Consider the following 21,117-nt stretch of genomic DNA (forward strand, 5'->3'; position numbering starts at 1 on the left):
ATCAATTCAGAGCGTAATTGAAGTAAATGGCCCTAATCGATACGTGCATTGATTGTGTTAATTGAAATTGAATCAACATGTGTTATTTATCGCAATATTCCCGACAATTTTACAGTTTTGCGTGAGTTCATAATCATCTGCAGTAGCTAGCTAATCGGAGCCACTTAATGTCGTTTCGCCGTTCCTCTAAAAGCCTTTATATTCGCTGTATCAGTATTAACAATGTAAAAAAAATAATAGAATTTGTTTCTCTTTTTTTCTATGAAGTAGACATTTATTTAATCGGATGCCGTGTCTATGTAGATCATTGCTCTGTAGGTTCCATGGGAAGTTAAAGCCAATCAAAACATTTATAACCTAAAATTATTCCTGGCGTGAGGAAGTGATCAACTAGATTCGTGTTTTTAAACATTCGCCAATCATAGCCCAATTAGGCGAACAAAAATCAACGGGATGGGTTTTCAATTCCGTCATTCCAGTACCGACTTCCGGAGAATGCCGAGTCGATGTTTTCCGACACGCGAGCGACACTTCCGGGCACGTGGTGAGGCTGTTATTGTAGAAAGAGTTTCGTGTTTCTTTAATAAATCAAGACAAGATTCAGAAAAATATATTTTGATGAAAATGATTTGACTTAACACCAACCTGTATAACCACTGGCCGGTTCTACTGGTTAGCGTGCGAGACCCGGGTTCGATACCCAGCGAGAGCGTTTAATTCCACTGCCACTTCCTAGTCGTTATATTAATGATGAGATTCGTGGCCCTCGAATTATCCAGAGATAAAAACAGAAAATTGTAACAGATAAAATTTAGCATGATTCATTTTATTAGAAATGACCCATGTAAATAATCAATATAGTTTCATATCTATGTACAGTATATTCTGGCTATTGCGTTATGATGTGAATGTTGAAGGATCTAATCGCATCCCACATCAATATCGTCCACATCGGAACTGTGACCTTCGTCTTCTGACGTCATACCCTCGTCTGTCGGGGAGGCTAAGTCACGTGATTCGCTTGAGCCGTCCGGTGATTCTTGTTTCAGTCGGCGCCATTTTGCGCGTCTATTCTGAAACCAAGTTTTCACCTGAAAAAATAGAAATGATCAAAGTGGTAACTGGGTTTTCTTTCCTCTCCTTTATAATTTCTTTTTTTAACTATAAGGACTGTTTTCATTCGTACACAGACTAACTTTTGCAGTCCTTAATATAATACTACAGTGAACCCTCGTTACAACGAGCTTCATGGATCAGACAATGTGTTATAACCGATAGAGCTCGTTATATCCAGTATGAAGTTGTTGAAATTCTAGGTTTGTAACAAGCGGTAAATCGTTATATCCGAGTTCGTTAATAGCGTCTACTGTGATACATCTTTGAGTATGGTACACTTATATTATTGTGTGTTCGTCCATTCATTCATTTTGTAAAAATTTCATATGAAAATAAAATCGTATCAAATCATCCGTTGATTTTTTGTTGTGTTTGTTGTATTTACCTGTCTCTCTGATAGCTGTAAAGATTTGGCTAATTTCTTGCGCTCCGGAGGCGACAGATATTTTTGGGTGTCGAATTTCTTCTCTAAATCAGCAGTTTGTTCATTTGAGAAGCGAACTTGTCCTCCTTTTCTTTTATGAACGGGGCGATGCAAATATGGACTCCAATACCACGGCTTGAGCATAGCATCTGCTGAAATTTCAAAAACATTTTAACATAAGTTATTGATGTTTGAATGGTCTTTCCCTTTGACAGCTAATAGACGTTTAATTGCCATCAATTGTACGGTCACAAATATTTAAAAGTCATTTTGAATTTGTTTATAAATATGAACGGACTGTGGGACCGCCCCATCGGTCATATTCAACTATCATAGCACAATGAACGGATTAGAAGGTGTTGAAATTTAATCGCCATTCTGCTGATTTTGAAGTCAAATTCGATCCGTAGACAAACTGAACGGTCAGATAAACAACCACTCAAGCAGACTCTGTCATTGTAAAGCCGTGTCCAATAGATTGCTGGACAATAGATTCGCATTGGGTCATTAGCCTAGTGGATAGACCATTATCACAAACATATGGGTGATTTTACTGATAAAAGAAAGTGAAACCTTGGTTACATGAAACCATTAAGTCCAATTAGCATAATCAGTTGACTTTGAGATAGTATACCGTTAATTCTTTGTATATTCAACTTATCATCAAACTTCATTTAGTTAATCGTTTTGTGATGATAATATAGAAATTCTCACACTCAGATATAATGTATTGTCGAAACGTCGAAAACATTTTCGGACTCAATTCTTCTTTCTAGTTCTATATATTATCACGGAATTAATTTGATAAATGACCTGAAGCTATTTACCTTTATACAAGTGATGATGATATCTTTGAGGATAAAACGGCGAATGATGAGTCGTGAATTCAGCAGCGGATTGTTGCGGTTGATGATGTAAGAAGATGTTATGAGGTGGAAGATGTTGCTGGTGATGGTGATGCTGATGATGATGAGGAGAATGATGAATTGATGACGGTTGGTTCACGTATGAACTCATATAAGTCGGTACGTATGGACTGGATAGATTCGTCTCGAAATCAACAGGAATCGTCGATGACTGAGGAGAAGACATCTGAAAATGTTAAATAGAAATCAAGTCATAACCGCTTTTCTTCCCTCTGATGCCAGTGCATACCCGGAGAAGTTTGATTCCAGCACCTAGCTCGATAACAATAGCCGAATCAAATTATTTAAATGTAATTGCTCCCATTCAAGTGTGATGGGTAACCAACCATCTCAACGTTTCTAAAAATCTATAAATGTAGGAATTAGGGACCGGTCACTCAAAAGTTAGTTAATTTCAACCATAGACGTTAAGCTAAAAGACTGGTTGAAATCACTAACGTGGAATTGGTACGTGAATTAGAGACATCCGACTCGTAAGGATTTAGTCAACTTTCGAGCAATTTAAGAATATTTTATTTACCTGATGAGGTGTGGGTCGATGTACCGCTGCTGTTGCTGCTGCTGCTGATGGTGGTGGTAGATGATGTATTACTGCTCCTGGTGGTGGAGGAGATGCTCTCTGATATTCTAAAACATCCAATCTCGGATCTGATTGATAACACGGAGGAGATGTTGGTGATAATTTAACAGTCTGTTGTTGCTGTTGATGATGAGTATTGTAACCAGTAAAGTTAATATTCTCGTCGCAATGACGTCTTTGAAAACCGTCGATATTCGCGAAGTATTTATTATTACAACCGCAGTTTGTTTCATGTTTATCTGACTTATCCGCGTTTCGTTGAGAACTGATATTGATGTCGGGTTTTACAACATCAGTCGATGTTTCTAGGCGCTCTGGATGATTGTACACGTAACCACCGAATTGTTGCTGCTGCGATGTCGTGAAGTTGACCTCGTTTACTCGCGTCGGGTTTAGTTTATTGTTTTTTCGACCGAGAATGTCATCGATAAGAAATGACGGTTTCTTGCTGCCGCTGCTGTTGTTGTTGTTGTTGGGGTTTGACGGGTTTGTTGTTGGTTTTGAAGGAATCTGAGCTACGGGACGCAACATCGTGACTTCCGCGCACGTGACACCCATCAGACAGACGACTGAAATTAGACCGAAATAACAAAACCGTTAAATTCAAAAATAAACAGATATAATGTGGGAAACTATACTCCGCTTGTGTTTAGCTCTTTATTTTATAATAATGATTGAAATAATTTTCTACTTAAAAGCGCTTTTCATTATAAAAATCTCGAAACTCTAGAGAAAGATTTAGAAATTTCGAAGTTTCTCTGAAAAAAACTGCCGCTTTGAAATGATGAAAATATTTGAATAATGCGGATTTCATTTGATAGACTTTTCTTCAAGAGGCGAGATGCCCGAGTCGGAAAAACACCGTGCGCAATATATAGTAGAATGGAAAACACTATTTCAGTTCCGAAATAACCTTAAGATGGGCTTTACATGTGTATGCTAAAGCTTGGCTCCCCTCGACGCCAAAAAAAATTTTGTCCTGTTCGAAGAGAAAATGAGGTTTGCTGCGTCTCGATTCAAATCGAAATTTATTAGAAAATATAAGCATTAATCATTTATCGACGACAGAAGTTATAAATTGAATTTATCAACAGCAGAATCGCATTTTAATCGCTTTTAATAAGGTTATAATTCGAATGAATGTTCAATAAATCATGACCAGTGCGACAGTTGTTTGATAAGACGAAGACAAACTGGAGCCAAACGTGGAGACAAGATAGCTCAACTCGAAATGACTACAATCAAATACCGCTATTGACAAATTTGTCTTAGATAACGCAATTATTTTGATTATGGAAATAATTGTATCAGATGACGGTGAGTACAGTTGAGTGCTATGTGAGTTGTCATGGCAAAATAAGCTTCATTCAAACTATATATAAAAGTCTTTAAAACATTATTTCAAACTTCGTTGAAAATTTGGAAACATTTTTACACTATCCTTTAAGAATATACGTATAAAATCCATTATATTAAAATTCAAGAATTTAAGAATCTAGAAGCAAAATCTTTTTTAAAACACGGTTATCATTTTTCCAAAATATTATCCTGTTTTCAAGTGAGATTTTTCCGGGAATTTTGAGCGTGAATTCTTTATTTACTTCTATCATGATATCTAAAAGAGTCCGGGAATGATTAGGTTATTAAATGCAGAAAATCGTATCTTCATCAATTATTTACGGGCGAAATATGAACCGAAAACTTAATTTGTATTACACACGTTATTTGATTCACTTTACATGATCTGTATATGCGATTGATATATCAACAACTACTTATTTCGGTAATTCATACATCATGTGCGCTGAATATTGCGGTTCAATTCCTATTCGACGATCCCTCGAGTTTTAATAAAGAAAACATACTTCGTGGAACAACCATTGATGAAACAATTTGAGTTACGAAAATATATGAAAACTGTAAGTATGAATGAATTAGTGGGAAATGTTTCCTCGAGCTAGTAGTTTATTCGACGTATCAATTTTACGAAAGTCATCTTCAGTGGGATTCTTTACAGACTTGATGGAATAATCTCTTTGATCTTATAAAGTATAAAATTTAAATGTTCCTGATATAATGTCTTCATAAGTTTGCTTAGTGATTGAATTACTGATTCACGTGAGGTGTTTAATTACCTGTTAATTGCTCGGATTTATTTAGTATTTGTGTTGATTTAGGTAAATAAAACGATTGAGCGCGGCGCTAAAAGGCCCGTAATCAATTACACTTAGAATAACAGTTCAACAAATATCAATTAACGGAAACTGAAAATAAAAACATTATTTTCTCGTCGTAAGAAGCCGAAACTCAGGATCCAGTTAAACAGTTCCCACTAGAGATTCTTCGGTTGGAAATAAACTAGTTTAAATCATGAGTCAAACCAAAGCCGCGATCGCACGAAGAGAAAATGGACCGAGTCGTACGGACCAGGTCGTCCGGACCAGGCCTGCACCCTATTTCGGTACCAGTGTGAATGGTTGGCCCGGTCATATCACTGTTTTATCCCACAATGAATTTTGATTACCTGCAATCTCAAATTCCAAAAATTGTTAGTTGATTAGTTGGATGTTTTACCGCTGTTTCTCTCCACATTTTCCATTGAAATTCTCCACACTAATTTTACAATAATTAATTCGAATCTGTTATATCTCAATCAAATTCAAATTTTAAAATGTTTAAATTTTCGCATTGCGTCAAATAATACAATTCTAGGTTTTGAATTCCGCTGGCAATCCTATAATTGTATTATTGTGAATTTTTTCTCTTTTCTTTTTTCTAATTTTGATCTAAGATTGTCGAATAAACTCAACTAAACTCAACTAGCGAATGTTCTCACAATAAAAATGCCGTCTATTGTATTTCAGTAAGGATTACCTTCTAAGCCACTCAAAGCCTGTGTTCTTACAAGTAACCTATAACGCTTAAAAGATCTCGTCAGTTATACCATAAAAAGTTGGAATGAAGTTTTTCATCTTTTTCCAAAGGTTTTCACGCATATTTCATCAAGAAACTGAATTTCATTAAGAATCAATAAGGGAACGCCGCTGTGATTTCAAAATTTACATCTCAGTAATATGAAGATTACTTACCTGTGAAATGATTATTGAATTCTTGATAAATGAGTTGTCAGTATTGAGAATGTTGCTGTGATATATCCCGTGGGTTGAATATAGTATAAATGTCAGTCTCGTGTTTCAGTGTAGTTCGTTTTTATAAGTTATTTCCTCGGCGTTATCTTACTGTATCACGCTTCCTATATCCTATCTATAACAGGTTGTATTAGTTCTAATCACATCCTACCACAGTCCTAATTGAGCCATTAATACCGGGGGCGGAGCATTTACATATTTTAGGGCTTGATATTTACTTACGATAACCACTACTCGTGATTGGTTCAATCTGAAATCGCGCATGTGACGTATTATCAAAGTGGTCTTTGTTTTCTTTCCGATCGCACCAAATAACGGACTTCTTTTGAAATCTACTAGATATACGATCAAATTAACTGTAGATTGTCGAAAATAGAAATTCGAGTTCGACAAGAAATACTTTGTGTGGAGTTTAGAAAATATGTTTTTGGAAAATAATGAAAATATTTTTCTCTGGTTTGAAATAAAGTTTTGGGCACTCAGATGAGAATGGTAACGTCACTTATCATTTACGCAAAATCTCGCACTAAGAAAAAAAAGACCGAAATCTTTATTAACGGTTTACCTTTCGACAATATCCTAATAATCATCTTCAGGAATATCATTAGATTAAAATCAAAACGTTGAAATTGTAAATTAACACGAGGAAACATACAGGACACAGTTTTCTGTCGCGGTGCGGGATTTTATATCATCTTTACAACATGGATTTGAATTGTTTCATCAATGGCGAATATCAGCAGATTTTTAGAATTGTTTTGGTTGGAGTTTCATCAGTAATTCTCGTGTGAGAACTGCACTGTTGCACCACGATGAATGTGTCCATACTCCAGTACAACGGAACCTCAGTCTTCAGGGTCGCCATATATTTTTATCATTCGAAGTAATAAAGTGGAATATTCTGTGTAGATTCATACAACGGAAGCTGCTGCTTAAAGAATTGTCGTAGACAAATAAACTGATAAACTATAGACAGTTATTCATAATAGTTGAAGGGTTTTTTTATATAACAGTCATTCAAATAGCGGCCGCCAGTGTTGAATGCATTGTAACCGCAGCACAATACGTAAATGTTTACCAATAGCGCCAGTAAATCCCGGTTATGTAAAACTATCTGATGACAGTTTAGAATTTCTAATTGGACACTAATTGAAAGCTACCGATCGGGATTTGAAGCAGTTGTGAAATGTCGCCGCCTTATATTTACATACTTCAGTTGACACGCAAATAATGACGCAAAAACATGGCCGAATAACGTCTATAGCTGGCGCGAGTTAGACTGTCATCGTGACCTAATGCTCTTTACACGTTTATTTACCAGTTATACCAAAATAGAGACCAATTGCTCGAGTCAATTAGATGTCAAGTTAGAAATAATCCCTACTTTTCATTTTGGGACTTCGTATATTGTTTCATATAGGCCCATCGCTTAAATACATCGCGACTTATCGTTACTGCTGCCAGAAATTCGATCTCACGTTTTATCTGAGTTTTCAAGAATCCAGTTTTCAAGTTGCCTACGCTTAACGTGTTCAGTGGTATTCTCGCTCCCTGTGACCTGATGCCGAATCTCGAACCGTTACAGAAAATATAGACTTTATATCATCATTGAAAATTGTGCATTATTTACTCAAATCGAATGCAAACATTCTGATCTGTAAAACTATTTCGTATACAGAATTCACGCCTAGAATATAAACATATAAAACATGATTGTCCCCAGTTCAAGACTGATCTCCTATAGATGATATGTTCGCTATCTATTAGAATTTTGCTGAACTGACGAATTCCTGAACATTGATTACGAAAAAGTTCGTCAATGGCTCATGATTCCAAACGCGCCATCTATGAAAGTATAGAATAAATGTAGAATAAACCGGTATCCGAGGTTCGAATCCGGTGATTTATGAGATACAGCCGCCGAATAAAGGATCTAGGTTAGATAACAGTAATTACTAATACTGATTCTTCTGATGCAGCATACATGGTTGTCCTAATTTCGATATTTTTTTATATTGATTCATCGAGGTCCCGATGAAACGTCATCCAAAGTACATTATGTAATTCATAATTTTAGAAAATCGAAGTTCATTGAGAAGTCAGGAAATTTATCATGTTCAATGTAGACATGAACGTGTGGGAACACAACACCATCGTGTCACACAGACCGATTCTGTCTATATTTGCTACTAGGTGCCGGGGATCGAGACACTACTATGGACTAACGCCCTCGATCCATTCACAAACCACTGTCAAAAGCCATTCCACGACGAACTGCCAAAAGACGCGAGATGTTTGCTATCTTGAATCTCAACAATCTTGACTTCAGATGCATCCTATAGATTCATCGCTCGATGATTCTGAATAATTGACCAAACACTCAGCGGCCGATTAAATATGTAACTAGATACTAACATTCACTCAACCAATTTCCTGAACTAGATTTTACACCTATTTTCATTAAGTGAATACTAAAGAGGGCCACAATCATTACCATTACATTTCCTGAAAGCTAGCAAACTATCTGTAGTAATAAAACCAACGGATTGGTTGCTTTTATCGCTTCCTTCAGGGTCCTTACAGCCATTCTTGGATACATGGAGTTGGAGAAAATTTCAATTTCGAGGAAGCGTCTGCATCACTTTCATGTCCGAATTACTGTAGACTCTCCTATATCGGTACGGTTGATCTCAAAAACCATTAATTCGGTGCTTTTTAAGCAAACTTTTTATCTTTAACACTAACTATACTCGGTTTCTAATTTGGTAAAAAAGAAACATGGTCCCAACTGTAGGCTACTAATTGGCATAGTTTACTGTACAACTACAAACTAAAGACAAAGACAAAGACAAATTTCTAATTGCCCATTTCTCAAAATTGAAGGAATTTCGGGCATTTTGCTCAAATTAATGGACCTTTAAAATCATTTTCCGTTTTCTATGAAGTCTATACCCTCCGAAATTGATCTTATTTTAAATCAAGTGGAAGAAGAAACAAATACTACACAATAACGATGGACTTTTTTTTATAAACCATTTTATTTTTTTTATAGAAAAACGGCCTACAATACATTAGTAGACTAGACACAAAAATCATTGTTTTCTTTTATGTACAAATAGACCGACTTTGAACGTTGATGGGGGAATATTATCAATTTCTATATGATTCACAGTTCTTTTCTAACAACAATTTAAATCATTGATTTAAACGATGATTCTAACAGATCAGGGAACCCTCAGATATCTTCAGTATTTATTTCTTCTCAAGAGGTTCCTCATCACCAGCACGAAGAACATGACACCAGAAATTCAAATGTCCTGACTTTTGAATCAGAATTTCCTGATTTAAAATCTGGATTTCTCTGATCTGTAAGAGGCATTATATACTGAAAACACTTGCGTTATGAAACATCTAAATTCATTCGACATCTTCAGGTCGTAACATTCCCGGTTGTTGAGGTAAAGACCGTTTCCTCCTCTTTCGACCGGTTGCCTTTGCTTGTTCTAAAGCTTCTTGTTTCATGTGTTGTTTTTTCTTGATTAATTCCTGATGTTGAATATAAACGTCTTTATAAACGAGTTCGATGTCCTCGTCTTGAATATCTGCGCGATAGTTTTTCATCAGATCGTATTTTTGCCACGGTTCCGCGAGCTCTTCAGCTCGATCGATTAGTTTTTGTTTGATTTCAGGTAATTGGGCGTTTTGAAGATCAGCCCTTTCCCATCGTTGGTGCCAAGGGCGCGGATTCAAAGGTACCTGAAATCATATTTTACAGAATTTATTAGGTAAATTTGCTGTAATTCATCTAAAAAACATATCATACATAGATTTGAAATCATCTTTTACTTCTTTTTATTAACGTTTTAAGCCGAAATTGAATTTTAAATGAGGGCTGTGGAACTGGAATGATCCTGCAGTTCTTCCTCAGTGTCGGTATCATTGTCATGACTTAGACTTAAAGTAAAGAATCCTAGACTTAGTTCAATGGCTAACAACTTAAGACCATACTTAACATCCAAAACCTCTTTTGGTTTTAGGTCTTGAGAATGGAACCTGACGCTGGTATTAAAAATTATTCGAATAACTTTCTTACCTTTTCAGTAAATACAGGTACAGGGGCGCCTTTCTGATGTGGAATAGGTTCCATATCGAATGGTATAGTGCTGTATTCCGGGGGACAATCTCGCAGATAAAACAACGAATCGTCTAAACGCTTCTCCAGCTTTAACAATTCGATCTTCTGCACAGTCGGATTATACAATTCATACAGAATCTCAACACCTGAATCAAAAACAACCATTCTATCAAAAACACGCTTCTTACGATTCTAATAAAGTCACATCGTCGTTTCTTACCTAAACCATCGACTATATTTCGTAGTAAGAAGTTACTTCGTAGGCCCCATCCTCCTCTCTCGATGCATAAACCAACAAATCGATTCTTCTTTCCGGGAGCGTATGGGTCGGATACCGTCACCGCTAAAATACTGCCTGAAATTGATCGTTACATTTTAGAACAAATACACGGTCAATAGCATTATCCACATGGTTCCTACAGAACCATTGATATGAAATTTGAGGGGTATTTGAGGGGCTTTTGAGGGTATGATCACCAAATTTGAGGGTCATTTTTCACGATGAAAACATAAACAGTACCAGTAGAATACTTGGCATACTTATCAGCCCATACCAAGCAGAATACATTTAGGCAAATTTAACTATATTCGGTACTAAACTCAATTTCCTGTTGACTTTGTTTTGAGTGAAAGAACTTATCTAGGGTGGGAGGCCAATCGTGACTGAATTTGGATTCCAAATATCCTGAGTTTCCTGGCCACCCTGGATTTTACGCAGAGAAAAAGTAATTAAAATCATCATCAAGAGAGTTTAGTGAGTGTAAATTTGAAACTGACCGACGTAGAATTCTGGGATATCAATGACAGCTCTACGGCGCATCATGTCGCGTCGTTCTAGTTTCTCAGTAATTCGATCTCTCATCCACCACGAGGCATTCGGTAAAAACTCAGGATGTGAATTCCTAAAATTCAAACATGGTATTAATTATACATAAAATACAAGCTGCTGAATGAATGAGTCATCATCAGCGGAATGATTCAGCTGAACTGACCGGAATTCTCGAGGAATTTCTACTTTAGCAAATTCGTTCGGATCTGGTTGTTCTTTTGTCGAGGATATTTCAGATTTTCGATGTTGTTCAACGAGTGAATGAGGTAAAGTACGACTATAACGAACGTGAACCACTGAAAACATTCAATACAATATAATAATAACACGATCCAGGAGAGAGTGAGCGTGAAGTGAGTGGTGTTTTTAAATCAATCTACAGATTTTTCCAATTTCATAAAAAAGATTTAGTCGAAGATTCAAAAGGATTAACTCAACATGAACTGAACAAATTGGCTTAAATGGGACCAGCAAATATAAACTCAACGTGAACTGAACTCAAGATCAACTGGTTTTATAGAAAGGTTCACATTTTTGGTATACTGGGATTTGAAATCTGAAATTTAGATTATCATACCACAATTTGGGTAAGAATTCTCTTTAGTCTTAGAACATTAAGAAAGAACAATGGCTGAATAATTCTCAGAATTCTCTGATTAGGGACTCAGGGTGATCAGTAAAAACGAATGACACTGGGCCAACGGGTATGAAATTGAAATCACTCTCATACCTGTTGGCCCTAATCTAATATTCATTTGAAAAGATGCCACTGGGCTGTGGGCACTGCCAGCTTTTACTTTAAGGCTATAGGGCCAATTTAGAATTTTCGTATCTAGTCGACTAAACCGAGTGTGCTTAATTTTTGAACTATTTCCGGCCTATAGTTCCAACTAACTGACATTCGGTTTCACTTAGTTCGACTATAGTCGACTAACTACGATAACCGAAGTTGGCCCAGGTTGTAACGCCGGTTGTCGAGCGCAAGAACCCGGAAGTGATGATTGTAAATGAAACTATTCGTCGCTTATTTTACATGTAATTGAGAATTCAAGTCAGATTTTACAACACAACATTACAGAATCCTTTCAAGGCAAGTAACACTACAATCGACGATCAATATGCTTACAATTAGGAGAAAATTGTGACAATTTCCCAAAAACTCGCAAAACCGCGGAGGCCGCCATGTTTATAATTGAGAACCGGCGAACGAAACAGTAACTGTAGAGAGAGCGAATTGAATGGAACTTTCTGTTGTTGAATAGGATAAAGTTTATACTTTATACCTACAGATTATCAATTTCATTGGAATCCAAATATAGCTATGAAACATTTCTAAATAATGATTATTTCTAATTGATCGGTTCGGGCCCGCGGTTTGATAGACTGGTTGCCGGTCCACTGCGAATGCAGGTGGCGCAGAATTGGACAGCCGACCAGTCTAGCGGTTTGAGAGCGCTGCCACGATATGGATGTTCTCGGAGCTACCCATTTCTCCGGCGGGGCGTTCCCTAATCAATTCAATTCAACATCTGCAGAGTTTCCAGAACCTGTCATGCCAGGGCCTCAAGACCTGACAATTCAATTAATTCTTTATGACATGACAGGTGGGACCTCAGGTGACAGGTTGATTCGCTAAAATGAAAATCGTTATGACTGAAACGATGATAGGCGATTAGAAGACATGATAGGCACGGATTTAGAACACATGATAGCCGATGAGAACACAAAGAACATATCGTAGTGCTTTCTGAATATATCATTCAAAAACAGGGCGGTGCAACCAGGATAATCTAAGCTCATCTTGCTTTTGGCATCTTCGAATGTGTTCTTCAAATTTATGAAACTTTTCGGGTTGAATTCTACAGACGCCCCTCTCCATCTCCTCTCCCCTATTGAATTCATCAGAATGCGTCACTTATTTTATATCATATCACATTATTTACCATCAAACAAGGCCTCAGGCAGCCACATTAATCAATCTTTTTGTCGTTGGAACTACTTTTTGTTCAGAACAATATGCGCCTACACGCCGTGCTTCACGTGCGCGCCACAAGACTCGCTGCGATGTAATCTGTGCGTGTACTGTATATGAAAAGCGTGCCTCATGTGGTGGCCTGGTTAAAAGTTTTCCAGGAAACTGCATCCGATTCAACTGCAAGGTTTTGTAAATGATTCACGGACCGGCCGTGAAAGCAGTGAATTTAATAGAAGGGCAGTGAAATGGGGGGGGGGGGGTGTTATTAAAACTATGCACTACTAAAACTAAGAACTATGCACTTAGAGGTGTAAGAACTATGCATGACTAAAACGAAGTCCGATGAGCTATTGCACTCATTAGAAATCATCACTAGGAATGCTATCTATGTATTCAACCATCTCTGCTAATTAGTGTAGGCAATTATACAAACAAATGCATGTGAAACGTAAATTGGTCGGTTTTCTCTGGTGCATATAGTCTTTTTATTTAGTAGTGCTTCGTTTTAGTAACACTTGTTGCTTAACTCAACGAATGACAAATTTCAAAATCATATTTATTCTCATACAACAATATTATACAAAATGCCAGGATTGCTCGAGGAATTATAACGTAAGCTCCTCAAACACGTGGACTTTCAAAAAACAACTAGTCCAACCACCATAGGCGTATAAACTATAAATGAGTGTCTATACGCCCCTTGGTCCAAACATAGACTCTAAAACAAAAAAGTCTATGGCCCAACCATGGACTCAATTGTCCATGGCCCCCGCACTAAAACCAGAGATAAACCTGGCCAAATACTCTGGAAAGCGTAGGATTAATCAATCTGATTTACATTCTTTACATCATTTTATTTTCACATATCAAATTATTAACTTTTAGCTTATTTTCTCAGATTTGAATAGCAATTTTATTTCTATTTCTATGTATGAAATTGTACTAATTGTACTAACTTTAAAATCACAAAAGTTACATGTAAGGCATTTATAAGTCTTTATATATGATACATTTCCACTACAGCTGATTCATACAATTTGCATCAATGGGAAAATAACAAAAATACATACAATTTGATCCATAAAACACCGAAAAAAGGACTAGTCTGAAAGTCTAAGATTATGAATTTGACAATTCATGAGGTCAATATAACCGACACTTTGTTATATTTCATGAAATATGAATCTATCATCGTCAACTTTTCAAATGACATCGAGATTGAGGACATCTTAATTATCAAGAAAAAACATTAAACCTACAAATTTACTCACTCTGGAAAGCGTAAGGTTAACTTATTAATCATTACTAGAAAACTAAAAACATTGCCAAATTTTTCTTCAAACATTATCAACTACTTTTTCACAAATTTTACATTTGAAACAAAGAGCAGGGTCTGATTTAAGCACTAGTCCAATTGCCCGGGACAAGTATATTTTTCATTAGGGCATGAAGGTTATCATAATCACTCATCCACCGGGCTTGTGTAATTCTATGTCTCAAAGCTTTTATCCCACTCGATGCAAGGGATTATTGTGTCACAATCGGACTATTCATGTAGAGCAAGTTGATTTTTGAGGGGGCAAGTGATATTACATATAAGTTATGCTTGCCCCAAGGTCAAGTGGCATTTATTCCTTAGATCAAACCCTGCAAACTATTATAAAGGTTTTTCTTGGTGATGATTTAAGATAAATCAAGCATTTTCAAATAAATATGGTTTGATTGATGAAGCTGCGGTAACTTCTTGTTTTATTCAACTTGATAGTAGATATAAATATTACTCTATACAGAGATCAGAAATTCTTCGAGTCCAGATATTACAGGCCCTACCTAAACAGACGCGGTTAAACTGATAATCAAAACAAAGCTAGGACAATTATTCTATGCTCTTGCTATTTTCGACAGGGCCTTGATTAGATCAGTACTTTATGAACCACTGAAAAGCACCAAAGTGAAATTTTTGCTATAAAACTTAACTGAAAAGTTTTAACATGAATGATGAAAATGTACATCGTTTTATTCGTCACGCAACAATAATATCTTAACCGAGGAATCGTCATGCAAGTTACAATAACAGTCTCCAACATAAAAGCATTAAAACTAGAGATGAGAAATTCAGATTCACTCTGGAACTCTTAGTATCAATTAATCATTACTTTCACTAGAAAACTGGAATTTTGCCAACTTTGCCTTGTCTTAAAGATTTCCAAACACCTTGACATTACATACTAAGTATTCTGACGTTTTTCCTGGCAGCTTCAACATAATTATACAATCGGTAACTAATCAATAACATCAATAACTTAAGTTTATAGCTGTTTTAAATTCTTTCTAAAAAGTAAAATGTATGTACCAGATTTTAGATAGTAAGTCTACCCATGTATAACAATAAACAGTCACAGCAGTGATTGAGCGCGGCTAGTTGAAAGGACGGGTCGATCTTTCATCACAGTTATTCAAAGCATTCTATCATATCAGTTATTTTTTTAAATGTTTTCGATTTAGTTAAGGTTTATGGTTATTTGTTTTGTTCATTACAATAACTGAGTTGATAGAATGCTTTGAATAACAACATAAAAGATCTCGGGTTTTCGCTATACTTAGGGAAGGTTGTTCGATAAATGAAGAACCTTGTTGATAAATATTTGAAAAAATGCCTTTTCATGTAAATAGAATATTAATTTGTTGTATGTTTGTATGTTTGTTTGTATTGTTGTTTATTCTATTTATTTTTTATTGGTTTTTTATTTTTTAGAATTAATTTATGTACTTGTAGTTTGTAGTTATGTATTATTTATACTCCTCTATTTACAACTGCAGGCATTTTTTCACTGTAAAGTTCTGGGCCCATTTTAAGAAAGCGCTACCGATTCACTGCCACTCCTTAATAATCATTATACACCCGATTTGAAGCTAAGTGATTATTCACGAGAGCCATCTCGTGATATGGATTGACCCATTACAATAAAAGAAGTTCAAACAGCTATAAACAATGTTAAAAATTAGTCCTAGCTATAACTTTATGCCTTGTTATTCCTAGCTTTACCTCTCAAATGTAAATAATGGTCTCCTTTCAGATAAAGCTTTAGTTTTCAAATACGTAGATATGATCATCAAACAGATTGATGGAGGCTTAAATCGAAATCTACGATTTGTTTCAAATTTTTCAAATTGGTTACCTTCGAAAATATCAATGCCATCAAATTTGTACATCTACAATTCAGCAAATAGTTAATATTTGTACATCAACACTGGTCTAACGTTATGTTCTATGTTTCCTAACTATGTGATATCTACACGGACAAATAGCCACAGTTGACTATGTTTAACTATGGTAAGTTGGAAGATTAAACTCACAATTCATGTTGAAACTATATTTCAGTTTAGGAGTTAACTCAACAGACCTACGAGTCAAAACTAGGCACTCAACACGACCATTTACCCCTAGTGACTAACTTAACTTGACTTATCTATCGACCAAGGATCGAAGACCAAAATCGTGCATTAATGGAGTTTAGCTTTTATTAGACTCTCACATTGCATAAACATTATCAAATAGTTTCCTCGAAAACACTATATTATCCATCCGACTGGTTTGAAAAAGGTGATAAGCAAAAAATCAATACTTTACTACAGAAATCCGCTATTGTCTTCGCCGCTCCTGGATCTCAGTGTTTATAACATGCACTATTGTCTATGCTGCTCCTAATAAGATACACTATTGTCTTTGCTGCTTTTAAAACAATGTTTATCCTGAATCAGTGTTTATGAGATAATCCATTAGCTTTGTCACTTGAATCAGTGTTTATAAGATTCACTATTGTCTCTGCTGCTCCTGATATTTAATGTTTCATAGAAATCAACCACCGATTGTAGAAGAATCCATCATTGAGTGATTAATCCGTTGCTGGATCCTCAACTTTTCATCTGGGCTTCTGCAGTTTTCATCAGCAAATGGGTCGATCAGTATTCATCTACTTGTGAGTGTCTTCTTCAGGCCAATTTTTCCGAGATGTAGTGTGGCTGAAACAAAGTGAAGAAAGCAAAACATTTCAGACAGATTTATCATAATTTACGTGTCATTTCAAATTACAAGCCAACCTGTTTTTCACAAAGTAAAATTCATTGACGTCAATTGCTGATTTAAACCCCAATAATTAATTGCAGTAGTAGGACTAGTTCATCACTGTTTAAGACTAGTGAAGATAAAAGTTCAGCCATGTGGACCGGTAAATAGATTTTGATGATAGCCACTTATGAAATGATATTCATATGAGGACTGAAATTTCTATATACAGGTAATTTCATGTATATCAACTTACCTTAAAAGATTGCTGGGTTCAGTTCTGGCCTTTTCTGTGCACCGTTCCAGTTTGTAGATTTTGGATTGGTTGATGCACTTGGTTGATGCATTTGATTCAAGCTTGGATGTTCAGTGGGCGGAGGTCATCTGTAGATATTTGATGAGTCATTGATTTAAAGCTGGGTAGTTTCATATAGATAGGATTTAGCTGAAATGAGCAAACAAATATATCCTGTAATGACAAAATATTTCATTTAGAATTTATCGACATAATTCCACATACCGGTATATCAAGTTACCTTTTATGATTGCTGGTTTCATTATCGGCGATTATCTTATTAATTGGTTAGTTAATGAGTTGTATATTAGTTGGCCTCATCTGTGCACTGTTCCAGTTGGTCGATTTTGGACGAGTAGTTGATCTCAAGCTGGGTATTTTCTTATAGTTGAAATTTAGCTGCAATGGTTAAATGAAGATATCCTGTAATGAAAAAATATTTCATTTAGAATTTATCGAAATAATTCCATGTATATCAAGTTACCTTTTATGATTGCTTGGTTATCGGCTATCCTATTAGTTGTTTAGTTAGTTGGCCTCATCTGTGCACTGTTCCAGTTGGTCGATTTTGGACGAGTAGTTGATCTCAAACTGGGTTTTTCTCATAGTTGAAATTTAGCTGCAATGATTAAAAGAAGATATCCCGTAATGACAAAATATTTCATTTAGAATTTATCTAAATAATTTCATGTATATCAAGTTACCTTTAATGATTGCTTGGTTCTTAATCGACGTGGATCATCTTAAGTTTGTTTGTTGATAAGTTGGATTCTTGTTGGCCTCATCTGTGCACTGTTCCGGTTGGTCGATTTTAGATGAGTAGTTGATCTCAAACTGGGTTTTTCTCATAGTTGAAATTTAGCTGCAATGATTAAAAGAAGATATCCTGTAATGACAAAATATTTCATTTAGAATTTATCGAAATAATTCCACATATATCAAGTTACCTTATATGATTGCTTGGTTATCGGCGATTATCCTATCAGTTGGTTAGTTAGTTGGCCTCATCTGTGCACTGTTCCAGTTGGTCGATTTTGGACGAGTAGTCGATCTCAAGCTGGGTTTTTTCTTATAGTTGAAATTTAGCTGCAATGATTAAAAGAAGATATCCTGTAATGACAAAATATTTCATTTAGAATTTATCATAATAATTTCCATAAATAATATACCTAGAATAGCCTACTCAGTTATATTCGTAACACCGAACAAATTATAAGCGAACATACGATTCCTAGTCGAAATGCTCGCCATTTTGTTTTGGGTTCCACATTGGATTTTCCCAATGGGCTTTCCCATTTACATCAGAAGTTTCTGGAATTTCCGGTATATCCAACAAACAGCCAATCACATTCAATGTAGCTCAGGTAACAAGGTCAACTCAGATAAATAGAAGCGAGAAAATTTTGGGGGTTTATAAAGTGAGGACCCGTAGGTCGAAAAGTACATCGAGATGAGTCGCAAAAACCGGCAACACTTCCAGGAAGGATTGAACTTATATATATTTCAATTCCAAGTATGCAAATTCTCATATGTGAAAACGTGCCATTACTTAGTGCTAAAAAGCAGGGTTTTTAAGTGTTTTTCAAGAATAAGTCCCCTAAAAATGACTTGATCACTATGAAATTTTTGTTGGCTCGAGAACTCATTATAAGCCAAACGATGACACCAAAAATCAACAGCCAATGTTTATGCCTTGTTGACACACCGGTACTCTATTCATTTTCAATGAAAACTGCTTCTCCAGACCATTTGCATATGCAAACCTACGGTTTGCCAAAAATCAACTTACATTTCAAGTTTGCTGGGTTCAGTATCGGTTAAAATGTTCTAAGTTCGTATCAAATATCAAATTACCTTTTATGATGGCTGGGTTCATTATCGGAGGATCTCCTAAGTTGGTTGGTTGAGTTTCATCCAAATTGGCCCCTTCTGTGCACTGTTCTCTAATCGGCAGATCTTAGTTGATGAGCTCTCGTTCGACTTTTGAGTTGGTGTCCCTTACGATCGTGACACACCTGCCAGGAGCGAAACAGGCGGGAATTGAAGTACAGATATAGTTGTGTGATCTTCGGTCGATTTTACATCATTTTTTTTCGGAATCGAAGTACAGATATAGTTGTGTGATCGTCGTTCGATTTTACATCATTTTTTTTTCGGAATCGAAGTACAGATATAGTTGTGTGATCGTCGGTCGATTTTAAATAATTTCTTTTCGATAATTTTACAATATTTGGTCTTTTTTCTTCACGTAGTCCGAAAGGTTACAAGGTTGAAGATAATTTTGTCTTAATGTTTTTTTCGAAATCGGAGTACAGATATAGTTGTGTGATCGTCGGTCGATTTTACTTAATCTTTTTTCAAAATCGAAGTACTTCTTTGTCTTCTTGGGTTTCGTCGAAGCTGAAATTGAGAAAAAGAAAAACATTTTGTAATCACACATTTCTCCATCATTAATCCTAATTTACATGGGTATCAACTTAACTTTCAAGATTGCCGAGTTCAGTGTTCTTTTTTCGGCATCGTCTTCTTTGTAGTCGCCTTCAGCATCTTCTTCATCTTGGGAGTCCTGAAATTAAAAAAAAAGAGAAGAGCGATGAAAACCTGGTACGGAACAAAACTAATGTCCGAAAGCTTTACAGCTCTCCGTCGCCGGTCACGTGCCGAGAACATCAGACAATGAGCCAGCCAGGAATATACTGCCCTCTACACGCCCTCACACAGAACGCGAAAACCAGAATGACAACGCCTCACATTCCCCATCTAACTGCAGGATGTACTGGGCGACGTCAGTAACTGACAAACCTGTAAAATTGCACGAAACACAAATAGCGCAGTACAACCAGCTTGACCGGGTTGAGATTCAGGATCTCAACTAGCACCCAAAAGCGTGACAAGAGACTTCATCCACTGACCGAGGTTGTCACAAGGACACAATGAAACTAGCACTCACAAGCCGACGAGAGACTTCATCCACTGACCGGGGTTGTCACAAGGACACAATGAAAACTAGCACTCAAACTAGAAATCAAAGAGCGTGACAGTAGAATCATCCCTCAGCCGACTCAGAATACCAGAAACAAAGAGCGTGACAGTAGAATCATCCCTCATCCGGGCGGTCACAAGGACACAATGAATGCTAGTAGCGTGACAATCCAGTATAACCACTCCACTTGTATCCCGCGCAATCCCACAGATATGCCCGTCATTGACATCACTCAGCACACTTTGTAGATAGGTGGGGGCAGTGAGGCCTCGTCATCCTGGTTTTCGTGTTCCGTATGAGGGCGTGTAGAGGGCAGAATTTCCTGACCGACTCTTTGTCTGACATCCTCGACACGTGACCGGCGAAGGAGAGCCGACGCTTTCGGACATTAGTTTTGTTCCAGCAAACGTTGAAATTCGACAGAGAAATCGGCCCTGAAAAATAAAACGGGTTAATTGCTGAAAAATAGAACGGATTAATTAACACGGAACAGTACAGGACAGCACGGAGACGAACAGTAACACATAAAACATAAAGACGTCGTTCCTCAGGAAGCAGGAACAGGAGCAGGAGCGGGAGCGCAGCGAAAATCGCCAGGAGGAGAATCCACGGTAGCATGTTCACAGTGTGAGTGTGCAG

The 21,117-nt window shown here is 36.5% G+C and overlaps 2 protein-coding genes and 1 long non-coding RNA gene across 4 annotated transcripts; all 3 read right to left on the reverse strand.

The window, feature by feature from the left end:
- Positions 1 to 850: 850 nt before the first annotated feature.
- LOC141914794 (uncharacterized) lies at positions 851 to 6,341 on the reverse strand. 2 transcript variants are annotated; one of them, XM_074806097.1, is made up of 5 exons: positions 6,136 to 6,341; positions 2,987 to 3,615; positions 2,368 to 2,632; positions 1,502 to 1,689; positions 851 to 1,091 (listed from the first exon to the last, which is right to left on the reverse strand). In XM_074806097.1, exons 2-5 carry the CDS (start codon positions 3,602 to 3,604, stop codon positions 921 to 923), a joined length of 1,242 nt encoding a protein of 413 aa, XP_074662198.1. In that variant the 5' UTR covers positions 3,605 to 3,615; positions 6,136 to 6,341; the 3' UTR covers positions 851 to 920. The 2 variants fall into 2 exon arrangements, with proteins under 2 accessions (XP_074662198.1, XP_074662197.1); XM_074806096.1 differs by having other exon boundaries at positions 1,502 to 1,692.
- A 2,950-nt stretch (positions 6,342 to 9,291) lies between these two features.
- Positions 9,292 to 12,343, reverse strand: LOC141915305 (large ribosomal subunit protein bL19m-like). Its single transcript, XM_074806791.1, has 6 exons — positions 12,286 to 12,343; positions 11,323 to 11,455; positions 11,108 to 11,232; positions 10,551 to 10,685; positions 10,289 to 10,476; positions 9,292 to 9,951 (listed from the first exon to the last, which is right to left on the reverse strand). Exons 1-6 carry the CDS (start codon positions 12,341 to 12,343, stop codon positions 9,613 to 9,615), a joined length of 978 nt encoding a protein of 325 aa, XP_074662892.1. The 3' UTR covers positions 9,292 to 9,612.
- A 3,801-nt stretch (positions 12,344 to 16,144) lies between these two features.
- On the reverse strand, positions 16,145 to 17,882 carry LOC141914944 (uncharacterized). Its single transcript, XR_012620902.1, has 3 exons — positions 17,737 to 17,882; positions 17,457 to 17,645; positions 16,145 to 17,157 (listed from the first exon to the last, which is right to left on the reverse strand). It is a non-coding gene; the product is annotated as an uncharacterized LOC141914944 (long non-coding RNA).
- Between the last annotated feature and the right edge of the window lie 3,235 nt (positions 17,883 to 21,117).

The sequence above is a fragment of the Tubulanus polymorphus genome, chromosome 1 (genome assembly GCF_964204645.1).
Source record: "Tubulanus polymorphus chromosome 1, tnTubPoly1.2, whole genome shotgun sequence".
Taxonomy (NCBI): Eukaryota; Metazoa; Nemertea; class Palaeonemertea; order Tubulaniformes; family Tubulanidae; genus Tubulanus; species Tubulanus polymorphus.